The following is a 12,205-nucleotide window of genomic DNA, read 5'->3' on the forward strand; positions in this document are numbered from 1 at the left end:
TTGCGCACATCATTGTATTGTAACCATTTGGGAGCTTTAAGCTCACACGCATAGCCGAAATTGCAGTGCAATGCGTTAGTATTAGAACATCACGCGATCGTTTTTCTGTTCTTTTTATGCACGTTTTGCAAGCCGGCCGCTTTCGCTTGTTGATATTAACCGCAACCGCTCGCTGATAGCAACCCCGCTTAAAGTATTGTAAACCCGCTAAATAGTGAAAATAAATGCATAAAACTATAATAAAAACCATAATACAGTCCACTATTCATAAACATAACAAAATTTGGTCCGTTCGAGCCGGATACCCGCGTTTATTTGTGCATTTACTTTTGTGAACATTAGAGACAAATTTACCGTTTTTTCGTCATGAACGCGATAATGCATAGAACGATTCAACAACGTGGTGCCTGCAAGGGGCAAATAACGCGCACCCTCAACAGTGCTGTGGAGTTTTCACAAAGATGTGAGAATGTGGAAACATTGCAATTCAAGCTGGAGCGTTTGGTCGCCACTTTCAACCACTTTATGGAGCTCTCAGATGAGTTAGTGGAATTTCACTTGGAGGAGGGATATGAAGACCCTGGATTGGACATACCCGAATACGAAGACAAGTTCTACGCCGCGCATGTTATTTTTAGTAACGCCATCAAGGACATGGGAGGTCAGGATCATGGACAGGACCAGTCGAACATTCTACTTTCAAGTACAGTGGAACGCCTATTTGAGGGACAAAACAACCTTTTGGAGAAAATTCATACTTCATCGGGAACTGCTGATTTAAGGTTTGAGAAAATTCGGATTCCCACATTTTCTGGTAAATATGAGGATTGGAGCCAGTTTAGTGATCTGTTCTTAAGCTCAGTAAATAGTAACGAAAAGCTCTCCAAGTGCCAAAAGTTTCATTATCTCAAATCATATCTGGAGGGAGAAGCACTGTCCCTAATTAAACATATTGCCGTCTGTAATGATAATTACCAAGACGCATGGGAAAAATTAGAAAATCGTTATAATAAAAGGTCGCTCATCGCTCGATCGTTTGTTCAGAATTTTTTATCGTTGCCAACCGCTAACAATTCGAATATTGCAGAATTACGCAAGGTAATTGACTCGGCCGACGAATGCATTCGAGGCTTACATGCGCTGAACTGTGACAGCCGCGATGTATGGCTCATTCATATTTTGCTGTCAAAGTTAGGTTCAGAAATTAAACAAGCTTGGGCCAACTGCAGTTTATCGGCCACTGAAGACGTCACCATAGAGGAGCTGTTCGCCTTTCTTTTCGCTCATTGTGATACTTTGGAGTCTTGTCAGGATTTACCCGCAATGCAACCCTCAAGACCAGCCCAGAGTAGACGCCGCCAAGCCGCTTTTCATGCCAGTGGATCAACTCAGTCGTCTCGCGAATGTATATATTGCCAAGGACAGCATTCTATATATTCATGCAATGAATTCAAGGCACTGGATGTAGTCAGCCGCCGCACCTTCGCCAAGGATACAAAATTATGCTTCAACTGCTTGAGTCGATCGCATCAAGTCAGGGATTGTAATTCATCGAACACTTGCCGTCAATGCAACGCTAAGCATCACACGTTAGTACACCCGATTGAAGCAAGATCGGTTCCTGTGGCACCTGCGCACTCGACTGCCGCTGATACGAATACTGCCGCTGTTAGCCATCATATTTTGGAGAGGGCCAACAATCCAGCCCTACTGCCAACTGTTGTCGCCAATGTTATTGACACATGGGGAAACGAGACCTCGTGTAGGTTATTGCTCGATACTGGATCAACAATAACCATGGTATCTGAGTCGTTTATCCAAAGGATCGGAATTCCTCGCACGCATGCCCGCATTTCGGTAGTTGGTTTAGGTGCTAACCCGGCTGGTGTTAGCCGAGGTCGCGCTAGCTTCACCTTACTCTCAAGAACCACGACTGCATCATTGGAAGTCTCTTGTCTAATTATGAGTTCTCTAACTTCTACGATTCCAGCTCAGCAGGTCAAATCAAATGCAACTATTTGGACCAAGATTCGCAGCCTACCGCTAGCTGACCCGACGTTTGGATCTCCGGGCAAAATCGACGTTATCTTAGGCGCTGATCAGCTGTGGAACTTATATACTGGACATCGCCGAGAGTTTGGTATCGAATACCCCATCGCACTGCATACTAATTTTGGTTGGGTTATTACAGGCAGCTACACTGATGGTAACAAAGCATCTACGCACGCACAAGTTCATCACGCTTATGAAGATTTGGATTCCTTAGTTCGCTCATTTATGGACATGGAACAAGTGCATCCGAGTAAAACAACGATAGACGCCAGTGATCCCGCCGAACAACATTTTCTGAAAACACATGCTCGTAGAGAAGATGGTGTTTATATTGTTCAATACCCATTCAAGGAGCCCCGCACGCCAATTGGCTCCACTTTGCCACAGGCTTTAAACCGCTTCGCCGCTTTGGAAAGGAAATTTAGAAGATTCCCCGCACTCAAACAACAATATGTGGATTTCATGGATGATTATTTAAATCGAGGACATATGGAATTGATTCCGGCTGCTGCAGGCGGTGAGGATCCCGCACGCTACAACTATTTGGCACACCATGCAGTTTTTAAACCAGATAGTACTACCACACGTTGCCGAGTGGTATTTGACGGCTCTGGAAAGGATTCCACGGGTCATTCTCTTAATTCGCGACTGCATATAGGACCGCCTATTCAACGGGACTTAATTGGAGTATGCCTTCGATTTCGTCAGCATCGTTATGTATTTTGTGCAGACATCGAGAAGATGTTTAGAGGCATTTTGGTGTCGGACGAACATACACAGTACCAACGCATAGTTTGGAGGAAGGATGAAAACGCTACGCTGGATCATTATCGACTGTTGACAGTAACATATGGATTATCTTCATCGCCGTTTATTGCAGTTCGAGTTCTTAAACAGCTCTCGAATGACTATGCCGAATTGTATCCCACCGCTGCTGTCGTGCTCAACAGAGACGCGTACGTTGATGATATTCCTACTGGATGCGACAACATCAAGGATCTCATTGCACTCAAAGATGAATTGATTCTGCTTCTTAGCGAAGCTCAATTCAAATTGCGAAAGTGGAGCTCAAACTGTTACGCCCTTTTAAAGTCGTTGCCAAAGGAGATTTGTGAGTATCCACCAGAGGATTTAGAGGAAGACCGCTCAATTCGATTTGTTAAAGTCCTGGGATTGTGTTGGGAACCAAAACCGGACTATATTTTCTTCAAATTAGAAACCCCCGCATTTACGACTGCTCTTACTAAACGCATATTGCTTTCAGAACTAGCCAAGATCTACGACCCGCTGGGTTTGCTTTCGCCACCTGTTGTTTTTCTGAAGATCCTATTTCAAGATAGTTGGCTAAGTTCTGTCGATTGGAATGAAGTACTACCGCAGCAAATATGTACACGATGGCAACAGTTTGCATCGGAAATGCATTTATTGGAAACTTGTCGAGTTCCTCGCTACATATCTGCACCACATCAAGAAATGGAACTGCACGGATTTGCTGATGCATCATCTCAAGCGTATGCTGCCGTCATCTATAGCCGCGTCGAAGTCAACAATGGATATGCTGTCAAACTGATTATGGCTAAAACTCACGTAGCCCCTATTAAGCCTATCTCCATTCCGCGACTAGAGTTAAACGCAGCTCATTTACTCTCTAAACTGATTTATCTGGTCAAGCAATCATTAACTGTTCCTATTTCCAGAATTAATTGTTGGTCAGACTCTGAAATAGTCCTGCATTGGCTATCTTCTCTGCCTAGGACTTGGAACACCTATGTTTGCAACCGCACTGCTGAAATTCTAGAGGTTTGCCCACGCAGCTGCTGGCAACATATTCGAAGTGGTGATAATCCCGCAGACTGCGCATCGCGAGGAGTACTGCCAAAGGACCTCGTGGATCATCAAATATGGTGGAATGGACCACCTTGGCTATCTCAGTCACGTTCAGCTTGGCCACCTGTTAAAGCTAAGTTTGTTCTGTCGACAGAAGAAGAGGCCTGCCTAGAGATGAAGGCTGAAACGAAAGTTAATCTACACATTTCCGACGACGGAAATTCGCTATCTTGTATGATCAACAAATCCTCCTCATGGTCCCGTTTATTAAGGATAGTCAGCTACTGCCTTCGCTTCGTTCATCGTCTTCGTGAGAGGAATCGACTTTCACCATTCCTATCGGCGTGGGAGCTACAATATGCACGAGCTAAGATTTTTGCGCACGCTCAAGAGGAGTTCTTCAACGTGGAGTACAAGCAGTTAACTACCGGACAGCCATTGTCGAAGAAATCGAAGTTGATCCGCTACACACCCTTTTTAGACGAGCAGAGAGTAATGCGTGTTGGTGGTCGCATCGATAATTCTATAGCTACTTATGACGCAAAGCATCCCATTCTCCTTCCTAAGGAATCTCCAATAGCTGGTCTGCTAGTTCGCTATCAACATGCTGCATTGTTACACGCTGGAGTCGAATACACGTTTCATAGTCTACGCCAAAGGTATTGGATTCTAGGAGCTCGGAACCTCGTCCGCAAAACTGTATTCAATTGCAGAACTTGCTTTCTGCAGCGAAGACACACGAGTTCTCAACTTATGGCTGATTTACCGGAGTTTCGAGTTCAACCCGCCCGTTGTTTTCTGCACACTGGATTGGATTATGCTGGACCTGTGTCAATCAAAACATCGACAGGCCGGACACCAAGATTTGGCAAAGCTTGGTTTGCGATCTTTGTCTGCCTATCTACAAAAGCGATTCACATAGAATTGGTCAGCGATTTGACGACATCCGCCTTTATAGCCGCTTTCAAACGCTTTTGGTCTCGACGTGGACCTATATCGGATTTATACTCGGACAATGGAACGACTTTCCATGGAGCCAAAAGAGATTTAGCTGAAATGCAACGAATGGCAATAGCTCAAAGTCAAGATGAAGAAATTTCAAGCTTCATGGCCAGCCACGAGATTAATTGGCATTTCATTCCGCCATCTGCTCCCCATTTCGGAGGCATTTGGGAGACTGGTGTGAGATCCATAAAGCTGCACTTAAAACGAGTCATTGGCAGCAGTGCCTTGACATTCGAGGAGTATTCGACCCTGTTAATTCAGATTGAAGGGCTTCTGAACTCTCGCCCTTTATGCGCACCTAGCGATCACAGTCTTAACCCGCTAACTCCTTCTCATTTTCTAACAGGTCAGCCTCTCACTTCGGTACCAGAACCATCTTTCCTGGATGTAAATATCAACAGACTGCAGCGCTGGAGACAACTACAGGCCAAGGTTCAAGGTTTCTGGAAACGTTGGAATCTCGAGTATCTCAGCACGCTTCAACCTCGTACGAAATGGCATCAAGATGCTCCAAATGTTGCCGTGGACACACTGGTTGTGCTGAAGGAGCCCAATCAACCGCCAAGCAAGTGGATGCTAGGACGAGTCACCGAAGTTCATCCTGGCCAGGATCAGAGGGTTCGGGTGGTCACCGTTAAAACCGCCAAGGGAATCTACAAGCGCCCTATTACGAAAATTGCTGTGCTTCCTTTGAACTGAACCGTCGTTCAGGGGGGCCGGTATGTTGGGAAATAGTTCGTCTTTTTGTTGCATTTAAATAGTATTACATTTGCTTCTTTACTTTTGCCTATTTTTACCTATTACCTATAGTACCTATTTTTGCGCACATCATTGTATTGTAACCATTTGGGAGCTTTAAGCTCACACGCATAGCCGAAATTGCAGTGCAATGCGTTAGTATTAGAACATCACGCGATCGTTTTTCTGTTCTTTTTATGCACGTTTTGCAAGCCGGCCGCTTTCGCTTGTTGATATTAACCGCAACCGCTCGCTGATAGCAACCCCGCTTAAAGTATTGTAAACCCGCTAAATAGTGAAAATAAATGCATAAAACTATAATAAAAACCATAATACAGTCCACTATTCATAAACATAACAAAATTTGGTCCGTTCGAGCCGGATACCCGCGTTTATTTGTGCATTTACTTTTGTGAACATTAGAGACAAATTTACCGTTTTTTCGTCATGAACGCGATAATGCATAGAACGATTCAACAACGTGGTGCCTGCAAGGGGCAAATAACGCGCACCCTCAACAGTGCTGTGGAGTTTTCACAAAGATGTGAGAATGTGGAAACATTGCAATTCAAGCTGGAGCGTTTGGTCGCCACTTTCAACCACTTTATGGAGCTCTCAGATGAGTTAGTGGAATTTCACTTGGAGGAGGGATATGAAGACCCTGGATTGGACATACCCGAATACGAAGACAAGTTCTACGCCGCGCATGTTATTTTTAGTAACGCCATCAAGGACATGGGAGGTCAGGATCATGGACAGGACCAGTCGAACATTCTACTTTCAAGTACAGTGGAACGCCTATTTGAGGGACAAAACAACCTTTTGGAGAAAATTCATACTTCATCGGGAACTGCTGATTTAAGGTTTGAGAAAATTCGGATTCCCACATTTTCTGGTAAATATGAGGATTGGAGCCAGTTTAGTGATCTGTTCTTAAGCTCAGTAAATAGTAACGAAAAGCTCTCCAAGTGCCAAAAGTTTCATTATCTCAAATCATATCTGGAGGGAGAAGCACTGTCCCTAATTAAACATATTGCCGTCTGTAATGATAATTACCAAGACGCATGGGAAAAATTAGAAAATCGTTATAATAAAAGGTCGCTCATCGCTCGATCGTTTGTTCAGAATTTTTTATCGTTGCCAACCGCTAACAATTCGAATATTGCAGAATTACGCAAGGTAATTGACTCGGCCGACGAATGCATTCGAGGCTTACATGCGCTGAACTGTGACAGCCGCGATGTATGGCTCATTCATATTTTGCTGTCAAAGTTAGGTTCAGAAATTAAACAAGCTTGGGCCAACTGCAGTTTATCGGCCACTGAAGACGTCACCATAGAGGAGCTGTTCGCCTTTCTTTTCGCTCATTGTGATACTTTGGAGTCTTGTCAGGATTTACCCGCAATGCAACCCTCAAGACCAGCCCAGAGTAGACGCCGCCAAGCCGCTTTTCATGCCAGTGGATCAACTCAGTCGTCTCGCGAATGTATATATTGCCAAGGACAGCATTCTATATATTCATGCAATGAATTCAAGGCACTGGATGTAGTCAGCCGCCGCACCTTCGCCAAGGATACAAAATTATGCTTCAACTGCTTGAGTCGATCGCATCAAGTCAGGGATTGTAATTCATCGAACACTTGCCGTCAATGCAACGCTAAGCATCACACGTTAGTACACCCGATTGAAGCAAGATCGGTTCCTGTGGCACCTGCGCACTCGACTGCCGCTGATACGAATACTGCCGCTGTTAGCCATCATATTTTGGAGAGGGCCAACAATCCAGCCCTACTGCCAACTGTTGTCGCCAATGTTATTGACACATGGGGAAACGAGACCTCGTGTAGGTTATTGCTCGATACTGGATCAACAATAACCATGGTATCTGAGTCGTTTATCCAAAGGATCGGAATTCCTCGCACGCATGCCCGCATTTCGGTAGTTGGTTTAGGTGCTAACCCGGCTGGTGTTAGCCGAGGTCGCGCTAGCTTCACCTTACTCTCAAGAACCACGACTGCATCATTGGAAGTCTCTTGTCTAATTATGAGTTCTCTAACTTCTACGATTCCAGCTCAGCAGGTCAAATCAAATGCAACTATTTGGACCAAGATTCGCAGCCTACCGCTAGCTGACCCGACGTTTGGATCTCCGGGCAAAATCGACGTTATCTTAGGCGCTGATCAGCTGTGGAACTTATATACTGGACATCGCCGAGAGTTTGGTATCGAATACCCCATCGCACTGCATACTAATTTTGGTTGGGTTATTACAGGCAGCTACACTGATGGTAACAAAGCATCTACGCACGCACAAGTTCATCACGCTTATGAAGATTTGGATTCCTTAGTTCGCTCATTTATGGACATGGAACAAGTGCATCCGAGTAAAACAACGATAGACGCCAGTGATCCCGCCGAACAACATTTTCTGAAAACACATGCTCGTAGAGAAGATGGTGTTTATATTGTTCAATACCCATTCAAGGAGCCCCGCACGCCAATTGGCTCCACTTTGCCACAGGCTTTAAACCGCTTCGCCGCTTTGGAAAGGAAATTTAGAAGATTCCCCGCACTCAAACAACAATATGTGGATTTCATGGATGATTATTTAAATCGAGGACATATGGAATTGATTCCGGCTGCTGCAGGCGGTGAGGATCCCGCACGCTACAACTATTTGGCACACCATGCAGTTTTTAAACCAGATAGTACTACCACACGTTGCCGAGTGGTATTTGACGGCTCTGGAAAGGATTCCACGGGTCATTCTCTTAATTCGCGACTGCATATAGGACCGCCTATTCAACGGGACTTAATTGGAGTATGCCTTCGATTTCGTCAGCATCGTTATGTATTTTGTGCAGACATCGAGAAGATGTTTAGAGGCATTTTGGTGTCGGACGAACATACACAGTACCAACGCATAGTTTGGAGGAAGGATGAAAACGCTACGCTGGATCATTATCGACTGTTGACAGTAACATATGGATTATCTTCATCGCCGTTTATTGCAGTTCGAGTTCTTAAACAGCTCTCGAATGACTATGCCGAATTGTATCCCACCGCTGCTGTCGTGCTCAACAGAGACGCGTACGTTGATGATATTCCTACTGGATGCGACAACATCAAGGATCTCATTGCACTCAAAGATGAATTGATTCTGCTTCTTAGCGAAGCTCAATTCAAATTGCGAAAGTGGAGCTCAAACTGTTACGCCCTTTTAAAGTCGTTGCCAAAGGAGATTTGTGAGTATCCACCAGAGGATTTAGAGGAAGACCGCTCAATTCGATTTGTTAAAGTCCTGGGATTGTGTTGGGAACCAAAACCGGACTATATTTTCTTCAAATTAGAAACCCCCGCATTTACGACTGCTCTTACTAAACGCATATTGCTTTCAGAACTAGCCAAGATCTACGACCCGCTGGGTTTGCTTTCGCCACCTGTTGTTTTTCTGAAGATCCTATTTCAAGATAGTTGGCTAAGTTCTGTCGATTGGAATGAAGTACTACCGCAGCAAATATGTACACGATGGCAACAGTTTGCATCGGAAATGCATTTATTGGAAACTTGTCGAGTTCCTCGCTACATATCTGCACCACATCAAGAAATGGAACTGCACGGATTTGCTGATGCATCATCTCAAGCGTATGCTGCCGTCATCTATAGCCGCGTCGAAGTCAACAATGGATATGCTGTCAAACTGATTATGGCTAAAACTCACGTAGCCCCTATTAAGCCTATCTCCATTCCGCGACTAGAGTTAAACGCAGCTCATTTACTCTCTAAACTGATTTATCTGGTCAAGCAATCATTAACTGTTCCTATTTCCAGAATTAATTGTTGGTCAGACTCTGAAATAGTCCTGCATTGGCTATCTTCTCTGCCTAGGACTTGGAACACCTATGTTTGCAACCGCACTGCTGAAATTCTAGAGGTTTGCCCACGCAGCTGCTGGCAACATATTCGAAGTGGTGATAATCCCGCAGACTGCGCATCGCGAGGAGTACTGCCAAAGGACCTCGTGGATCATCAAATATGGTGGAATGGACCACCTTGGCTATCTCAGTCACGTTCAGCTTGGCCACCTGTTAAAGCTAAGTTTGTTCTGTCGACAGAAGAAGAGGCCTGCCTAGAGATGAAGGCTGAAACGAAAGTTAATCTACACATTTCCGACGACGGAAATTCGCTATCTTGTATGATCAACAAATCCTCCTCATGGTCCCGTTTATTAAGGATAGTCAGCTACTGCCTTCGCTTCGTTCATCGTCTTCGTGAGAGGAATCGACTTTCACCATTCCTATCGGCGTGGGAGCTACAATATGCACGAGCTAAGATTTTTGCGCACGCTCAAGAGGAGTTCTTCAACGTGGAGTACAAGCAGTTAACTACCGGACAGCCATTGTCGAAGAAATCGAAGTTGATCCGCTACACACCCTTTTTAGACGAGCAGAGAGTAATGCGTGTTGGTGGTCGCATCGATAATTCTATAGCTACTTATGACGCAAAGCATCCCATTCTCCTTCCTAAGGAATCTCCAATAGCTGGTCTGCTAGTTCGCTATCAACATGCTGCATTGTTACACGCTGGAGTCGAATACACGTTTCATAGTCTACGCCAAAGGTATTGGATTCTAGGAGCTCGGAACCTCGTCCGCAAAACTGTATTCAATTGCAGAACTTGCTTTCTGCAGCGAAGACACACGAGTTCTCAACTTATGGCTGATTTACCGGAGTTTCGAGTTCAACCCGCCCGTTGTTTTCTGCACACTGGATTGGATTATGCTGGACCTGTGTCAATCAAAACATCGACAGGCCGGACACCAAGATTTGGCAAAGCTTGGTTTGCGATCTTTGTCTGCCTATCTACAAAAGCGATTCACATAGAATTGGTCAGCGATTTGACGACATCCGCCTTTATAGCCGCTTTCAAACGCTTTTGGTCTCGACGTGGACCTATATCGGATTTATACTCGGACAATGGAACGACTTTCCATGGAGCCAAAAGAGATTTAGCTGAAATGCAACGAATGGCAATAGCTCAAAGTCAAGATGAAGAAATTTCAAGCTTCATGGCCAGCCACGAGATTAATTGGCATTTCATTCCGCCATCTGCTCCCCATTTCGGAGGCATTTGGGAGACTGGTGTGAGATCCATAAAGCTGCACTTAAAACGAGTCATTGGCAGCAGTGCCTTGACATTCGAGGAGTATTCGACCCTGTTAATTCAGATTGAAGGGCTTCTGAACTCTCGCCCTTTATGCGCACCTAGCGATCACAGTCTTAACCCGCTAACTCCTTCTCATTTTCTAACAGGTCAGCCTCTCACTTCGGTACCAGAACCATCTTTCCTGGATGTAAATATCAACAGACTGCAGCGCTGGAGACAACTACAGGCCAAGGTTCAAGGTTTCTGGAAACGTTGGAATCTCGAGTATCTCAGCACGCTTCAACCTCGTACGAAATGGCATCAAGATGCTCCAAATGTTGCCGTGGACACACTGGTTGTGCTGAAGGAGCCCAATCAACCGCCAAGCAAGTGGATGCTAGGACGAGTCACCGAAGTTCATCCTGGCCAGGATCAGAGGGTTCGGGTGGTCACCGTTAAAACCGCCAAGGGAATCTACAAGCGCCCTATTACGAAAATTGCTGTGCTTCCTTTGAACTGAACCGTCGTTCAGGGGGGCCGGTATGTTGGGAAATAGTTCGTCTTTTTGTTGCATTTAAATAGTATTACATTTGCTTCTTTACTTTTGCCTATTTTTACCTATTACCTATAGTACCTATTTTTGCGCACATCATTGTATTGTAACCATTTGGGAGCTTTAAGCTCACACGCATAGCCGAAATTGCAGTGCAATGCGTTAGTATTAGAACATCACGCGATCGTTTTTCTGTTCTTTTTATGCACGTTTTGCAAGCCGGCCGCTTTCGCTTGTTGATATTAACCGCAACCGCTCGCTGATAGCAACCCCGCTTAAAGTATTGTAAACCCGCTAAATAGTGAAAATAAATGCATAAAACTATAATAAAAACCATAATACAGTCCACTATTCATAAACACCATCAAATAATTTTTTATAGAATAAATACATGAAATAAAATCATAGATAATCCTTTTAAACCCACATAGAGATCTTGAAACTGAGGAACTATCACTTTTTAAAGCCTAATCAAGTTTCTTATTAATTCTAGGGTATCAATTGCACTGGCAAACCTCATAATTTCTACTGCTTTTGTGTCCTGTGTCTCTGCTACTTAATAGTCAAAGTGTCCCGACTCTGTTTCCACTTCTGCCTGCAGTTGGCAGGAGCTGAATCCTTCCTTTCCAAGCCCTGTCCTTCCATGGAGTTACGTGTTTTTGTACATTTGTTACGCTACACGTAATGCAATGTGTCCGTCCACGGGAGGTAGAGGCATGTGTGTAGTGGGAATGGGCAAGGGGTGAGTGGGATGGCGAATTGCGCATCCTGTGACTTAGTCCATGCCACGTCACGCTACACTTGATAAATCTCTAATGCCACTTTGGGAGTGCCAACCACACAAACTCGCTACTCAAACCCCTTTACTTCTGCTCAGGAAACCACC

The 12,205-nt window shown here is 44.7% G+C and overlaps 2 protein-coding genes across 2 annotated transcripts; both read left to right on the plus strand.

Moving 5' to 3' along the window:
• Nucleotides 1-378: 378 nt before the first annotated feature.
• LOC122322255 (uncharacterized) lies at nucleotides 379-5,583 on the plus strand. The gene is made up of 3 exons (XM_043213945.2): nucleotides 379-861; nucleotides 1,456-1,762; nucleotides 1,991-5,583. Exons 1-3 carry the CDS (start codon nucleotides 379-381, stop codon nucleotides 5,581-5,583), a joined length of 4,383 nt encoding a protein of 1,460 aa, XP_043069880.2.
• Nucleotides 5,584-6,081: 498 nt separating this feature from the next.
• On the plus strand, nucleotides 6,082-11,286 carry LOC122322256 (uncharacterized). Its single transcript, XM_070279549.1, has 3 exons — nucleotides 6,082-6,564; nucleotides 7,159-7,465; nucleotides 7,694-11,286. The coding sequence occupies exons 1-3, from the start codon at nucleotides 6,082-6,084 to the stop codon at nucleotides 11,284-11,286; spliced, it is 4,383 nt and encodes a 1,460-aa protein (XP_070135650.1).
• Nucleotides 11,287-12,205: the final 919 nt, after the last annotated feature.

Source organism: Drosophila bipectinata, chromosome 3L (assembly GCF_030179905.1).
Source record: "Drosophila bipectinata strain 14024-0381.07 chromosome 3L, DbipHiC1v2, whole genome shotgun sequence".
Taxonomy (NCBI): domain Eukaryota; kingdom Metazoa; phylum Arthropoda; class Insecta; order Diptera; family Drosophilidae; genus Drosophila; species Drosophila bipectinata.

Bases quoted from the DNA above. Each gene is read 5' to 3' on its own strand.
- LOC122322256 (XM_070279549.1), top strand. From the start codon at position 6,082: ATGCATAGAACGATTCAACAACGTGGTGCCTGCAAGGGGCAAATAACG. The intron at 6,565-7,158 runs GTAAATAGTAAC...AATGAATTCAAG, and splicing joins GTGATCTGTTCTTAAGCTCA to GCACTGGATGTAGTCAGCCG. The intron at 7,466-7,693 runs GTAGGTTATTGC...CTACGATTCCAG, and splicing joins ATGGGGAAACGAGACCTCGT to CTCAGCAGGTCAAATCAAAT.
- LOC122322255 (XM_043213945.2), top strand. From the start codon at position 379: ATGCATAGAACGATTCAACAACGTGGTGCCTGCAAGGGGCAAATAACG. The intron at 862-1,455 runs GTAAATAGTAAC...AATGAATTCAAG, and splicing joins GTGATCTGTTCTTAAGCTCA to GCACTGGATGTAGTCAGCCG. The intron at 1,763-1,990 runs GTAGGTTATTGC...CTACGATTCCAG, and splicing joins ATGGGGAAACGAGACCTCGT to CTCAGCAGGTCAAATCAAAT.